Below are 13,598 nucleotides of genomic sequence, written 5' to 3' on the forward strand. Positions count from 1 at the left end.
CTTCATTTTTTTTTTTTCCTCCCTAATTTCAAGAAATATCCACAAATTCAATCTAATAATTAGACTAGGGAAGAGGAGGAAATGAAAGATTATATACTCTTATACTTATTAATAGTTATTATTTGATCCTTATCCAATNTTTTTTTTTTTTTTTTTTTTTTTTTTTTTTGCATGTGGATGCATTTTTCTTATTTAAAAAAAAATTACGTGTTATACCGGTATATAAAAAATTTTGTTAAGGGGGAAAAAGTCGAGTAGAAAAAAAAAAATTTATGAATTAAAAAACAAATTGTTAGAGAAGAGAAAGTAGTTGAAAGTGTTTTGTCAAAGTTAAGTTTCAAAAAATAAGGACAATTCTGTTTGAAATAATTAAATTGATTTAAGAAAAGGTTTTGTAAATTAAAAATAAACCTTAAAAAGAAAAAAGAATAATGAAGCTTTACTCTGTATTGGCATCATTAAGTTTATTATTGCTTAATTTCACAATTCAAGCTGAAAGCCAAGACTACCCAAAAAATGAAAATCTTATCAACTTGAAAGAATATGAATTCAAAGAAAAAGTATTAGACGATACGACAGATCAAATATGGTTTGTTAAATTCTATGCCCCTTGGTGTGGGCATTGTAGGCATTTATATCCAGAAATATTAAAAGTTTCTGAACATTATAAAGGGAACGAAAAAGTAAAAATAGCTAAAGTTGATTGTAGTGTGGAAACAAAACTATGTAAAGAACAAAACGTTGTTAGTTATCCGACAATGAGAATTTTTTCAAAAGGAAATTTAATCAAACAATATAAACGTCCAAAAAGAACTCACACAGATATTATTAAATTCATTGAGAAAGGAATTCAGCCTGACATAATCAAGATTCAATCATATGATCAAATTAATGAACTTAGCTCAGACTTATCAGCATATCCAATTCTACTGATAATGTTTAATTCAGAGACTGAAATTAACCAAAATTTAGAATTTCTTGAAGAAATTGTTAAAAAGAATGATTTTGAAGTAACAATAGCAGTAACTTATGCAAAAAGTGTTAAAAGCCGTGTTCTAGAAAATACAAAAGATCACAAATTTAGTAACACTGACTTGTGCTTAACATCCCCATGTATTACTATGATTGGAAAAGATAACTTCTCACCATCAATACTATTAGTTAAAGAAACTGAATTTACTCTCAACTTTATGCAACAATACAGATTTCCATTCTTAAATGCACCATCTAGAATGGAATTCATTGAATACCTTAATAGTGGAAATCTTGTAGTTATTATGGGAATCAAAGAAAATGTTCAAATTAATCATGAAATTAGTGGTGATTTTATTACTGATTTCGGTAAAGTTGCTGAAAAGGTTAGAAGAGAAATGTTCCTACCTATAAAGTTTTCAGAATCAGAAACTCCTAGAGGAATTTTGTTTGCAATCGTTGATTTTGTATCTTACTCATCACTTTTTAGAGAATTTGGAATCACTAACTTCAACTTTATACAAGGATATGAAATTGTGGTTTCTGATGGACTGAAGTATTATTACAACCGTCCAGATATGATGAAAATCCCTGTTTTATTTGAAACTATAAAATTAATTTCCAATCAAGATTCAAAAGTTCCTAAGCTAAAAGCATACTCTATATTTAATCTAAATACTATTAGGAGGTTTTTTTATGACCTTAATGTAATTATCAGCGATATCTTTTATAAATCATGGATTCATGCAATTGCTGTCACAGTCATTGCATTCCTGATTGTGGCTGGGCTCACAGTATTCTGTTGCCTTATTTTCTTTGGTGACCTCGCAGATTCATATTTATTACATGATGATATGGCTACTATTGAAATGCAAAATATGGCGCCAAGTTCAGAAAAAAAAGTAATTAATAATAAAGACGAAAAATCAGATAATGAACTGGAGAATAGTTCTTTAAGTGATACAGTACGTTTTTCTGACGAAGAGCCTGAATTGGAGGAACCTAGAAAGGAAAGGTAGGTAGAGCAAAGCTTTTCAAGTTCATTTTCTTTAATGGTAAAATAAAATATATATTTTCATAAATGGTTGTAAAATACACGTAATTTTCTCTAAAAAGTGTTTAATACCTTTATTTACTTAATTTCGCAAGAATTTACCGAAAATTAAGTACTTTTAAAAGTATAATTACTGTATTTCATAATAAATCATTTAAAATGGGCAAAAGAAGACAGAAACAATCATTAAATGACTTAGATATAGCCCAAAAGTTGGCTTTACCTGTGGATGAAGTTACTGAAGACCCTGAATACCAAGAAGCCATGAATTACTTAAAAAGTGTACGGGAGGAAGCAAAGTTAATAACAGCATGTAAGGTCTATACAAATGAATTAGAGAGTGATAAAGAAGAAACTTTGACTACAAAAGTCAAAGATACAAAGAATAATATTACAGACAATCAGAATCCTCAGTGCAACTGTAATTATGGTGACTTTGAATATTTAACAAACTACCATATTTCAGAGAATCTATCAATAATCAGAAAAGACCCTGCTTATGATAAATGTAAATCTGAAATCATTGAATATATACTTTCACAAAAAGAAAAAGTCTCAACATTGACGGAAGCTTTACAAACTGAAGAGATTATTTCTGTTTCAAACTGGGAAGAAATCATTCAGTCGGCCCAAATTCCATGTATTACTATAGGTAAATGGAATTCATACAATTGGTCCAACTTATTAGAATATTTTGCTAATCAATTTGATGAAAGTACACTGGACTCCTTCTTATTGGATACTAATAAAATTCAATGGGTTATTCTTGCTCTCATTTCTGTTCATACTATTGACTCATATAATCCGCATGTTTCATTTTGCATGCAAAGAATTAAAAGGTATTTGGAATCGAATGATTTCTCGCACTTAAGTAAGGACGACCATTTTCGTATTGAAACCATTATTATTATTATTAAATACATCTATAATCAATTTTAATAGCCTTATTTATATACTAATTATTTACTTTTCGTTTATTTGAAACTTTCTCCATGTGTTATAAAGAATTGAGATTAATACTAAATATAAAAATCATAGTGTAAGTAAAAAGTAATACATGAATTCAAATTAGTTAATGAAATCAACTAAAATACAACAAACTTTAATTAGAGTGTTTTTTTTTCTTAAAATATATATATAAATGTGATCATAATATATTAGTTAACCATTTGAATTAAATCATTTAATACTTAATTTATCATAAATTTGTTATAGGTATTTGATAATTTGATTCCTAAATTAATACGAGTACAAAATTGGAGGAGTAAAAAATTAGAAAATATCTACAAATAATATTATGCTCTTTTTAAATTGTTTACTCATTTGGATTTTTCTTTTTTATTATTAAATTACAAATTATATTTTATTTATATATTTATAAAACAACATTTGGCGCCACTTCACAATTGAAAATTAACTTTACGAGAAATTACTTTTGTATTAATTTGAAGAAGATAAGTAAGTCAAATCGAAATAAAAATTATTGGGATTGTTTACAATAGCTACCAATTCCCTTAGAAGTAAAACTAGCACTAAATCTAGGGAAATTACTTGAAAGAATTGGAATTATTAATAAGCAATGGATAAAATTTGGAATGTGGTCAAATCACGTCTAGAAAAAGGGGATTCCTATGATGCTTATCAACTACTGATTAGCAGATTATCTCGATTTAACCCAAAAGATTCTGTGGAGTTTGGGTTAGAAAAAGCAAAATATTTTGATGAGTATGGGTTTAATGAAATAGCTTGCCATGTATGTAGCAGTATGATCAAGAAAGCTAGAGAAGAAAAACTAAAGATTACAAATAGCCAATTTAACTCTGTAATGTATATATTAAGCTCAGGTAGATTTTGTAATGAGAAGGGGAAATTGCTTAATGATACTCTTCTATGGTGTAAAGATCATGAAAATGAAAATACTGATTATATATATAAATTACATGTATGGGCTTCCAATTATTATTTTGTTCATCAAAATTTTTCCAAAGCTCAACTTTATGTGATTTTAACTGAAAATCCTGAACTTTTTGCCAACATTCTTATTGAATGGAGCAAGAAAGGTTATAAATCAGAAAAAGATATATTTCTACTTAGAGCTGTGCTTGTATTACTTTCCTTAAATAAAACACAATTTGCCCATGATCTACTTGATAAATACTGTCAATTATTAAATGAAAGCAATGATACTTCTTTATCTCTCTCCTCATCCTGTAATTCTAATATTGACTCTAACATACCGTCTGCTCCAATACAAATGGCATTCTTCATCATTTCAGCTTGCGAGCTTTCAGATAAAAAAACCGCCATGCATTTTTTTGACATAATAAAAAATAAGTATGCCCTTTTAATTAGGCGGGATTCCAGTTTTTCAAGAATTATTGACAAAATTGACCAAATATATTTTAATAGGCAAAAAAATGCTTCATTTAACATGTTATCAAACCTTCTTTCAATGTTCAATACTAATGAATAATAGTTTGTGAAAACTGGTTATTTTGCTTACTGATTTTCCAATCAAAATTTATTTATATCTTTATCACTAGAATACATATTATCTTTAGACGAGGCAAGTTTTTGTATTATAAATTTTTATTTATTATTAATTATCACTTCCCCACACATATGTAATTTGGTATATAATAGTCACAATTTTCATGTTCTTTATTCTATTGCAATACTTGCAATTAGAGTAGAAATAAGGAAAAGGAAGGGAAAAAAAAAAAAAGAAATTATTTATCTACCTTATAATCTTTAGTTAAGCAAATAGCCAAAAACGTTCTATTGAATTAAAAGATAAATTCAGAAAAGAAAGACCATTTCTAATCACAACCAAGGAAAAGGGTATCATAAGCAGAACTGGCTTATTAGGTCTTGTTTTCATCATAATAAATCCTCAATTCAGTTTATAACTATAAAAATAACATCTAATAATACTTTTATTTTTAAATTATATAGTAAAATAGATCATTTGAAACTTTATGTTATCAAATATTACTGGAGAAAAAAAGATACGTAATAATGGCTCCAGTTTTAATTAAGTAGACTTTGTGGCTTAATTTGCATTACAATCCCCTTAAAATGTATATATATATCATTACCATTAAGCATTAAAAACTATAATCTTTATAAAAAACTATGTTTGATTAAATAAAGGTAATAGATGGTGGGACATAAAAATGAAAAGATCATTGTTCAGTAATAAAGAAATATCATCATCTTATTGGTAAGAGCCCAATGCTTGAAATTCAAGCAACATCATCACAAAAAATCTATTGTCATTCCAAATCCTACATTTTATTACCTTTATTTATTCCTCCATTACATCTACTAATGATTTTCTTCTAAATCAACCACCACTATTGATAATTCATTCATTAAGCCTATTGCTCATTACACATTATTTTAATGGCATTAGCTCGTCTCAGGATTATTAATCAACTGACTTCTCTGTCAAATCCTGTTTCTGAAAATAAACTCATATATCTCCAATATAATTATATATATATTTCAAAAAAAAAAGTCGACTATTTGTTTCTCTTATAAATTCTAAAAAATTCTTCATTACCTTTATTCAACTGCAAATATATATATTACTTCTCTAGATGCTCAACATTCTCAAACTAGTATTTCTATTGTTCCTCATCTTTCTCTAATCAAACAACAAATAATAAATATCCAATATTCAAATAATATCGCCAAATCTGCTCTTTTCTACATCTTCAAAAAAACATTTAAAAAAATGACAAATAATTTATTAAATGTCAGCCAAGGAAACTGCATTACGTGTAAACAATAATTATATAAATATATATTTAATATAATTATTAAAAATAATAATAAAATGCCCCGCGCCTAAAGACAAGTTAATTACTATTAAAAAAGACCGCCCAATCCGGCCTCGATTTCTCTTATACGGGTTACGAGGATCGAACTCGTGATCTCTCGCGTGTTAGGCGAGCGTCATAGCCACTAGACCAAACCCGCTACGTTTGGAAAGATCATAGATCGTAGTTATAATATTTCAGAAGAGAAGAAAAAAATTAATACTGATCAATTCTACCGGTTAAAGGTGTGTTATATCAGTGAGGTAATTTTTCTTCATTTTTTAATAAAAATCAGAAAAAATCAAAAAATATAAAACCTAAGAATAGAGGGAATTTAGGGCAATTTCTTTTCTCACAAAGGATATTTGGAATGCAGCTTGAATAAGTAATTATGAAGAACTTTCAATTCCGAGAAATTTTTATTCACTTCAAATCCCGATTATATTTCAATTATACACATCTAGCAAGGCTTATCATTAACAGAACTCATCTTTCCCAATATATTAAATAATCTCCTAATTAACAGTGACCGAATTTACTCTCTATGATTCACATAATTTTGTAAACATGAAGTACTCTTATAAACATTGGCTATTACGCTCTTCCACGTACAATTTGTTAAAAAGTATCTATCTATTCATCTACCGCATGAACATTTAATCCTATCTCTTCTCCCTTCCTCTCACTATCCTTCTTTCCCCCTCCTCTCCCCTCCTCTCCCCTCCTCTCCCCTCCTCTCTCCTCTTTTCCCCTTTTTTCCCCTCATCCCCACTTCTTTCACTATCTCTCCTCCCCTTTTCTCTCCCTTCTTTTCTCTTTTCTTTGTCCCTTTTTTGCTTCCCCCCATTTTAATCAAAAATTAACTTTGGCGGGTGGCGCCTAAACATGCATATTTGCAGTATAATACAAAAATTATTTTACACTCCCTCGTAATTTCCCCCCTGCAAGAGTGAATATAATAATATAAATATATATATATTTATATTTACATTCATATGTATTTATATATATATTTATAATATATATATAAATAATATAATTCTTAGATATTAACATTTCAAGACTCGAAAATATACTGAGAGTGAAAGTTGAATGATTTTGATGGAATTAACCACATTTGGAAATATATAGATTTACGAGAAAAGTGCGCAAACTTATAAATTTCCTTGAACTCTAAATCGCAAGTAAATTTCACTCAAACTTTAGTAATCACAATCAAAACTTCCAAAAGCTTTGATTATTGCTATACAAACTCATTTAGAGGAGAAAAAAAAAGGATCAAAGGGTTAGGAGGGAATATAATAACAACTCACTATTAAAATTAAAATTAATATTAATATTTAAACGGTATATATGTGAATACAAGAGTGAAAGAAATGTCAGCTTTATTCTCGTTAAATTTTAGAAACCAAAACAAATCAAAGCAGGAAAAGGAGGAAAACTTGACTAAAGAGACAAAAATAGAAAAAATAGAAGTCATGGAATCAAATTTTCAAAAGAATACAGAAAATATGAAATTTACGATTAAAAATGAACAGGTAGAAGATCAACAAGCAGATATTTCTATACAAATAAAGGAGTCAAATAATGATAATGAAAAAGATTGTGTGCTTTTACATTCTGATACTTTGAGTAAATACCAAAAACAAAATCTTGAAACTTTTGACCCTATAAACTCAAAATGGTACACAGAATTTGACAAAAAGGGACGAATTTCCTGTGTAGGAAGTCATGGAAATATCCGTATTTTAGCTGGGGATACTTTAGCTTTAAGATTATATAATGGTACAATTCAAGGTGAGAGCTTTGTTATTACCATAGAAGATTTCTTTGGAAATAGAAAGATTATTCCTCCAAAAGATACAGATTCTTTAGGAAATTTCTATTGGGACCTAAAAATAACTGAACCAGGCTCTGTTCAAATTTCTATTTCTGTTGTAAATTGCTTTCAAGAATCAAAAGAAATCATCCAAAAGCTTAATGATAATTTAATAACTAATACAATCATTGTAGAACCAAAACTATATATCAACAATAACTTTATCCCAAGCTCAGGAATTTGTATGCAAACAATTCTTAGTCAATGTTTAGGTAATATTCAAAACTGGAAGAGACGCCTTGAAATTACTTCAAAGCTTAATTATAATATGGTTCACTTTACTCCTTTACAGATTTTTGGCCAATCTGGATCCTGTTATTCCCTAGCAAATCAAAATGAAATATCCTCTTTATTCTTTAATAATGAATTTGATAAAGACCAAAGCCAAAATTTGACTAATAAAGATACAAAGTCTATTCAAAATGATACTGAGACTAAAAAAACTTATACACCTGAAGAAAAATATAATTTCCTTAAACAAGTTATTAATGAGTTGGAAATAGACTATGGGATCTTATCTGCTTGTGATGTAGTTCTAAATCATACTGCAGATAATTCTCCTTGGTTAAAAGAGCATCCTGAATCCGGTTATAATTTGGATAACTCTCCTCATCTTACAGCAGCTGTTGAACTTGATCAAAAATTGCAAGAATTCTCAAGAAATATATATCACGGAAAATATTTAAATTCATATGGGATTAACAAAAATATTAATAATATTCAAAATGTTGATTCAGTCATTTCAGCTTTAAAGAATGAGGTTATTAACCCTTTCAATATTAAAGATTTCTTCACTCTAAATATTAATGAAATCATTCAAAATTCTAAAATGGGTAATTCTTCTCAATCTATATTAGATCCTAAACAAGAAAGAGAGTACAATGATATGATTAAGAGAATCAATGAAAATGATACCTTTGAGAATAAAATCTATAATCTATCCCTCTTCTTTTCATGTTCAAGTAGATCCAAGAAAATCACAATTCCATCATATATTCTTAAAAAGATGAATCTTTCAAATATTTCAGAAAATATATTGGAAAATGTTCAGAATAGACTCTTTGAGTTTTCTGAACAAATTTCAAATAATATTTGTAACTCAATTAGAGGTCTGGTAGTTTGGGAAAGAGTTGAATGTAGCAAAGGGCCAATAGGACTGAATCACTGGGAATCATTAACCCCAAGGTACTTTACCCCAATTGAAGATTCTCAAGGAAGGACTCACTATCTCGCAAATAACGGCTGGGTAATGGGATGGAATGCTAAAGAAGACTTTGCTGCTCCTGGATCTTTTGTTTATCTTAAAAGAGATTTGATTGTTTGGTCTGATTGTGTTAAGCTCAAATATGGAAACTGTGAATCAGAATCTACATTTCTATGGAAATGGATGTCTGATTATTGTAAGAGTATTGCAAATATATTCCATGCAATTAGACTTGATAACTGCCACTCTACTCCTCTCCATGTTGCTAAACATATGCTCAGAGTATGTAGGGAGACCAGACCAAATATATGGGTATATGCTGAACTTTTCACTGGTGACTACGAAGTAGATTTAGAATTTGAAAGAACTCTTGGACTTAATGCTTTAATTAGAGAAGCTATGAGAGCTGAAACACCAGGATCTTTAGGGAATTACGTAAGCAACTATAGTACAGCTCCAATTGGAGGCTTATCCACGGTTCCAAGTTTATTCCAAGCAGTTAATTCCGAGAATCTAAATAAAAAGAGTAACCAAGAAACTCTTATATCACTTCCTATACTGCAAGGAGCTAAACCTCTCAAGAGACTCTCATGTCCAGCAATCTTCTTTGATTGTACTCATGATAATGAAACTCCTTGCGAAATCCGTACTCCTATTGACACTTTACCAACAGCAGCTTTGGTTGCTTCAACTAATTGTGCTCTTGGCTCTACCAGAGGTTTTGATGAGATTGTACCTCATAATATTAGTGTAGTATCTGAAAGACGACTTTATCAAAACTATATTGTCAATGTTAATGGAGATGAAAAAAGTCAACCTAAAGGCAAAGAATCAATAGAATTAAGCTTAAGATCAAGATCTAATAGTTTTGGTCCATTTCAGAAACTTGCTAGTAATTATCTCACAGAGCCTTCTACAATTAACTGGAACTTTGGAAAAATCAAAAGTAATAATTCCAATATCTCCACAGAAATTACTGTTGAATGGAGACATCCTGCCAATACTGTTGAAATACGTGGAGATTGGGATGACTGGAAAGAAGGTATTCAACTTGAGAAACATCCAAACGGTAACTTTATCGCAAAACTCTTTATTAGGTTTGGAATGAAGCCAGAACAAACTCAAATTCATGATCAAGAAAGTAAGAGTCATAACTCATCCAAAATTATTTATCCAATTAACCATCGTCTACAATATGAATATAAGTACATTGTAGATGGGAATTGGATGCATGATCCAAATCTACCCTATACTTCAGATGATAAAGGAAATACCAATAATATTATTACACTATTAAAGAGGCAAAGATCTATTGCTATGGTATCAAAATGGAAGCATGGTGATCAGCTTCCTGGCATTATGAGTGCCAGAAAGATTCTTAATAAGTTACACCAACAAATGGCTTTGTTTGGGTTCAATGAATCTCATGTACACTATCTCACTTCAGATATTTTGATGGTTCAGAGATATAATCCCAAGATCCAAGAAAATATCTACTTCATTACTCATTCTTCTTTTACTAGAAACAAGATTGATCAACTCCCAGAAACCATTGTATTGGATGGTTGTATTAAAGATATAGTCTTTGCCGGTTCTTTGTTTGTTCCAAACTACACTTCAGTATATAAAAATGATACAAATAGAATACATGGATTAGATTCAGAGCTTCATAAATACAAGAAACTTGAAGAAATCTCAGCCTACTCTTACGATCCTGTAAAGAATATTACCATTATAAACTTTAACAGATTCCCTCCTGGATCACTAGTAATACTTCATACAATCAGACATAAAGGATTTTCTGTTACTCAAAATGCATTATTGGAATTCTATAGAAATACACAACAAAGCTTACCAAAAATTCTTACCAATTGTCTGGAATCTGATCATTGTCATCCTTCTGATGCTATTAATTATATTCTATTTAGCTGTAACAACGAAGAACTTGACAGAAGCTCAGGAAGTAGAGGAGTATACAATGTTCCAAATCTTGGAGATTTTGTCTATTGTGGGATTTATAGCTGTATACATGCTTTTGATACTGCAAGAAAAATGGAAGATAATGGTACTAATCATCCATTTGTTTTACATCTTAAACAAGGACCTTGGTATATTAATTATGTAATTCAAAGATTAAAGGAATATAAAGGTACTGGATTTAATGGACATAAAAAATCTTATCCAAACTATTTGGAAAACTCAGAATCTGAGAATATTCGTCCATTATCAGAACTTGCCGAATGGATTGAGGTACAGTACTCTTTGATAAACAAAATAGCAAATATACCAATAGAGTATATTATATCCTATATAGATATGATGTTTTCTTCCATTTACAGAAATATCTTATATTACGTTTTAAATAGTGACAAAAGTAAAGTTTTACTTGAAACAAGTTCAAAAGATATCTCAGACTTCCTATTAAAACAAGATCCTTTATATATTCATCTTCAACTAGCTACTTATCAGGTATATTCTTATGTACCATCATCTCCTTTAATTTGGAATTCCAAGATCCCATCTATTTCTGCAGGACTCCCTCACTTTTCAACAGGATTCATGAGAAGTTGGGGAAGAGATACATTTATTGCATTTAATGGTATTTTAATTTCTTCTAAAAGATATTTAGAAGCAAAACAAGAGATTCTTGGAGTTGCAAGGCTGATGAGGCATGGTTTAATTCCAAATCTGATAGACTCTGGAAATAGGCCGAGATATAATGCAAGAGATGCAACATGGTTCTTTTTGAATGCAGCTCTTGATTATTGTGTTAATATCCCAAATGGATATCAAATCCTAAATGAGGATATTGAACTTAGATTCACATTAAATCTTGAGGAAGATTTGTCAAAGTTCAAGGAAGCTTTTGAATGGCTAAAAATTAAATTTGATTATACTCAAAGTGAAAGAAAGGACCTTAAAAATATTCGAATACTTAAATTTTCCGATATTATACAATATATTATGGTAAAACACGTTGTAGGTATTAAATTTAGAGAGGAAAATGCTGGAGTTCAGTTGGATGAGCAAATGACGGACTTGGGATTCAATATTGAAGTAAATTGGGACCCTTCTAATGGTTTAATTTTTGGTGGAAATATCCATAACTGTGGAACCTGGATGGATAAGATGGGTTCATCTGTGAAAGCTAATAATAAAGGAATTCCATCTTCTCCAAGAGATGGAGCAGACATTGAAATAATTGCTCTTTTATATTCATGTATTAATCATCTAATTACCCTTCAAAATTTAAATAGATTCCCTCATAAAGGAGTGACTCATCCAGGTTCTGGTTACATTTCTTATTCAGACTGGTCAAAACTTATTAAAACAAACTTTGAACGTTGTTTCTATATTCCTTCTTGCGATAGTAATGAATATTATGTTGACAGTAAAATTGTGAATAGAAGAGAAATTTATAAAGATACTTTCAAATCAACCCATGGATGGACAGACTATCAACTCAGATGTAATCTTGCTGTAGCAATTGGTGTTTCAAAAGATCTATTTGATCATGAGCATGCTATTAAAAGTATTGAAGCTGTTGAGAAGTATTTATTCTCTCCAAATATGCTTGGAATTAAGACATTAGATCCATCAGATTATAATTATAGGCCTAATTATGATAATTCTAATGATTCTGAAGATTATAAAATAGCTCATGGATTTAACTATCATCAAGGTCCTGAATGGGTTTGGCCTATGGGACATTTTCTTATGGCAAAATATCAACTCTTAAAGGAAAAATACGAAAAAACTATTAGTACTGAAAAAGCCACCAAGTTAGCTATTTCTGAAACAATGAAATATCTGATGAACCATAGAAATCACATAATTTCGGACCAATGGGGTTCTTTGCCAGAGCTCACTAATGACAACGGATCATTTTGCAAAGATAGTTGTTTTGCCCAAGCTTGGTCAGTTGGTACCATTTTGTATTTCCTTACATCTGTAATGAATAATCAATAGATAACAATCCTAAACATTTTCTTCTATCTTTCTTCTTAAAAAATATTCATTTTAATAATCAATGTTAGTTAAAAAAGTTTGTAAAATTTTAATTTAAAAAGCTATCCATTTTCATTTTTTCTTTTTTAATTATATTTTATATTATTGCATAAATTGCATGTTGAATTATGAATTTTGTCTTTATTTTTGACACGTAATTGCATGTGGACATTAATAATAATAAATTATTAGGAACAAATAAGAGGTTAATTAATGATCTAACTTTTTTCCTTTTTTAAGAAGAGATTTAAATCATTTTTCCAATCAATTGTTATTAATTTAGTTAATTATTTTTATTAATAGCTCTAAATTCATTCAAACCAAGTAAATTAAATGGATAAATGTGTGTGCAGGAGAGAATAATAAAAGAAAAAAAGTATTATGAGTGAAATTAGGTCAAATAAGAACGAAAATATCGAAGATATAATTAGATTTTATGAAAAGAGTAAGTTTAGATGTAAAACAAATTTGATGGACAAAAAATAATATTAACAAAACTTTTTTTGTGTGGAAAATGAATTTTTTGTATTTATATTAAGTAATACAATCACAAAAAAAAACAGTAAGTTGCATGCAAATATAAATATTATTTATTTTTAATAAAATAATTAAACAAAATATATATTTCTACATATATATATTTGTTCGGATAAATAG

General features: G+C 29.1%; 4 protein-coding genes and 2 non-coding genes across 6 annotated transcripts; 4 read left to right on the top strand and 2 right to left on the bottom strand.

Moving 5' to 3' along the window:
* Positions 1–416: 416 nt before the first annotated feature.
* cgd6_850 (thioredoxin; protein disulfide isomerase A6, signal peptide, possible transmembrane domain in C-terminal region) lies at positions 417–1,991 on the top strand (the record flags this gene model as incomplete). Its single annotated transcript, XM_627459.1, has 1 exon — positions 417–1,991. A coding segment is annotated over one exon (1,575 nt), but the record flags the coding sequence as incomplete, so codon positions are not given.
* A 194-nt stretch (positions 1,992–2,185) lies between these two features.
* cgd6_860 (hypothetical protein) lies at positions 2,186–2,965 on the top strand (the record flags this gene model as incomplete). Its single annotated transcript, XM_627460.1, has 1 exon — positions 2,186–2,965. One exon carries the CDS (start codon positions 2,186–2,188, stop codon positions 2,963–2,965), a length of 780 nt encoding a protein of 259 aa, XP_627460.1.
* A 640-nt stretch (positions 2,966–3,605) lies between these two features.
* cgd6_870 (possible apicomplexan conserved protein) lies at positions 3,606–4,499 on the top strand (the record flags this gene model as incomplete). The annotated part of the gene is made up of 1 exon (XM_627461.1): positions 3,606–4,499. The coding sequence occupies one exon, from the start codon at positions 3,606–3,608 to the stop codon at positions 4,497–4,499; it is 894 nt and encodes a 297-aa protein (XP_627461.1).
* Positions 4,500–4,823: 324 nt separating this feature from the next.
* cgd6_875 lies at positions 4,824–4,914 on the bottom strand (the record flags this gene model as incomplete). The annotated part of the gene is made up of 1 exon: positions 4,824–4,914. It is a non-coding gene; the product is annotated as a snoRNA (small nucleolar RNA).
* A 1,023-nt stretch (positions 4,915–5,937) lies between these two features.
* cgd6_876 lies at positions 5,938–6,010 on the bottom strand (the record flags this gene model as incomplete). The annotated part of the gene is made up of 1 exon: positions 5,938–6,010. It is a non-coding gene; the product is annotated as a tRNA-Val (tRNA).
* A 1,216-nt stretch (positions 6,011–7,226) lies between these two features.
* cgd6_880 (Gdb1p; glycogen debranching enzyme) lies at positions 7,227–12,902 on the top strand (the record flags this gene model as incomplete). Its single annotated transcript, XM_627462.1, has 1 exon — positions 7,227–12,902. One exon carries the CDS (start codon positions 7,227–7,229, stop codon positions 12,900–12,902), a length of 5,676 nt encoding a protein of 1,891 aa, XP_627462.1.
* Positions 12,903–13,598: the final 696 nt, after the last annotated feature.

Source organism: Cryptosporidium parvum, chromosome 6, assembly GCF_000165345.1.
Source record: "Cryptosporidium parvum Iowa II chromosome 6, whole genome shotgun sequence".
Lineage (NCBI taxonomy): Eukaryota > Apicomplexa > Conoidasida > Eucoccidiorida > Cryptosporidiidae > Cryptosporidium > Cryptosporidium parvum.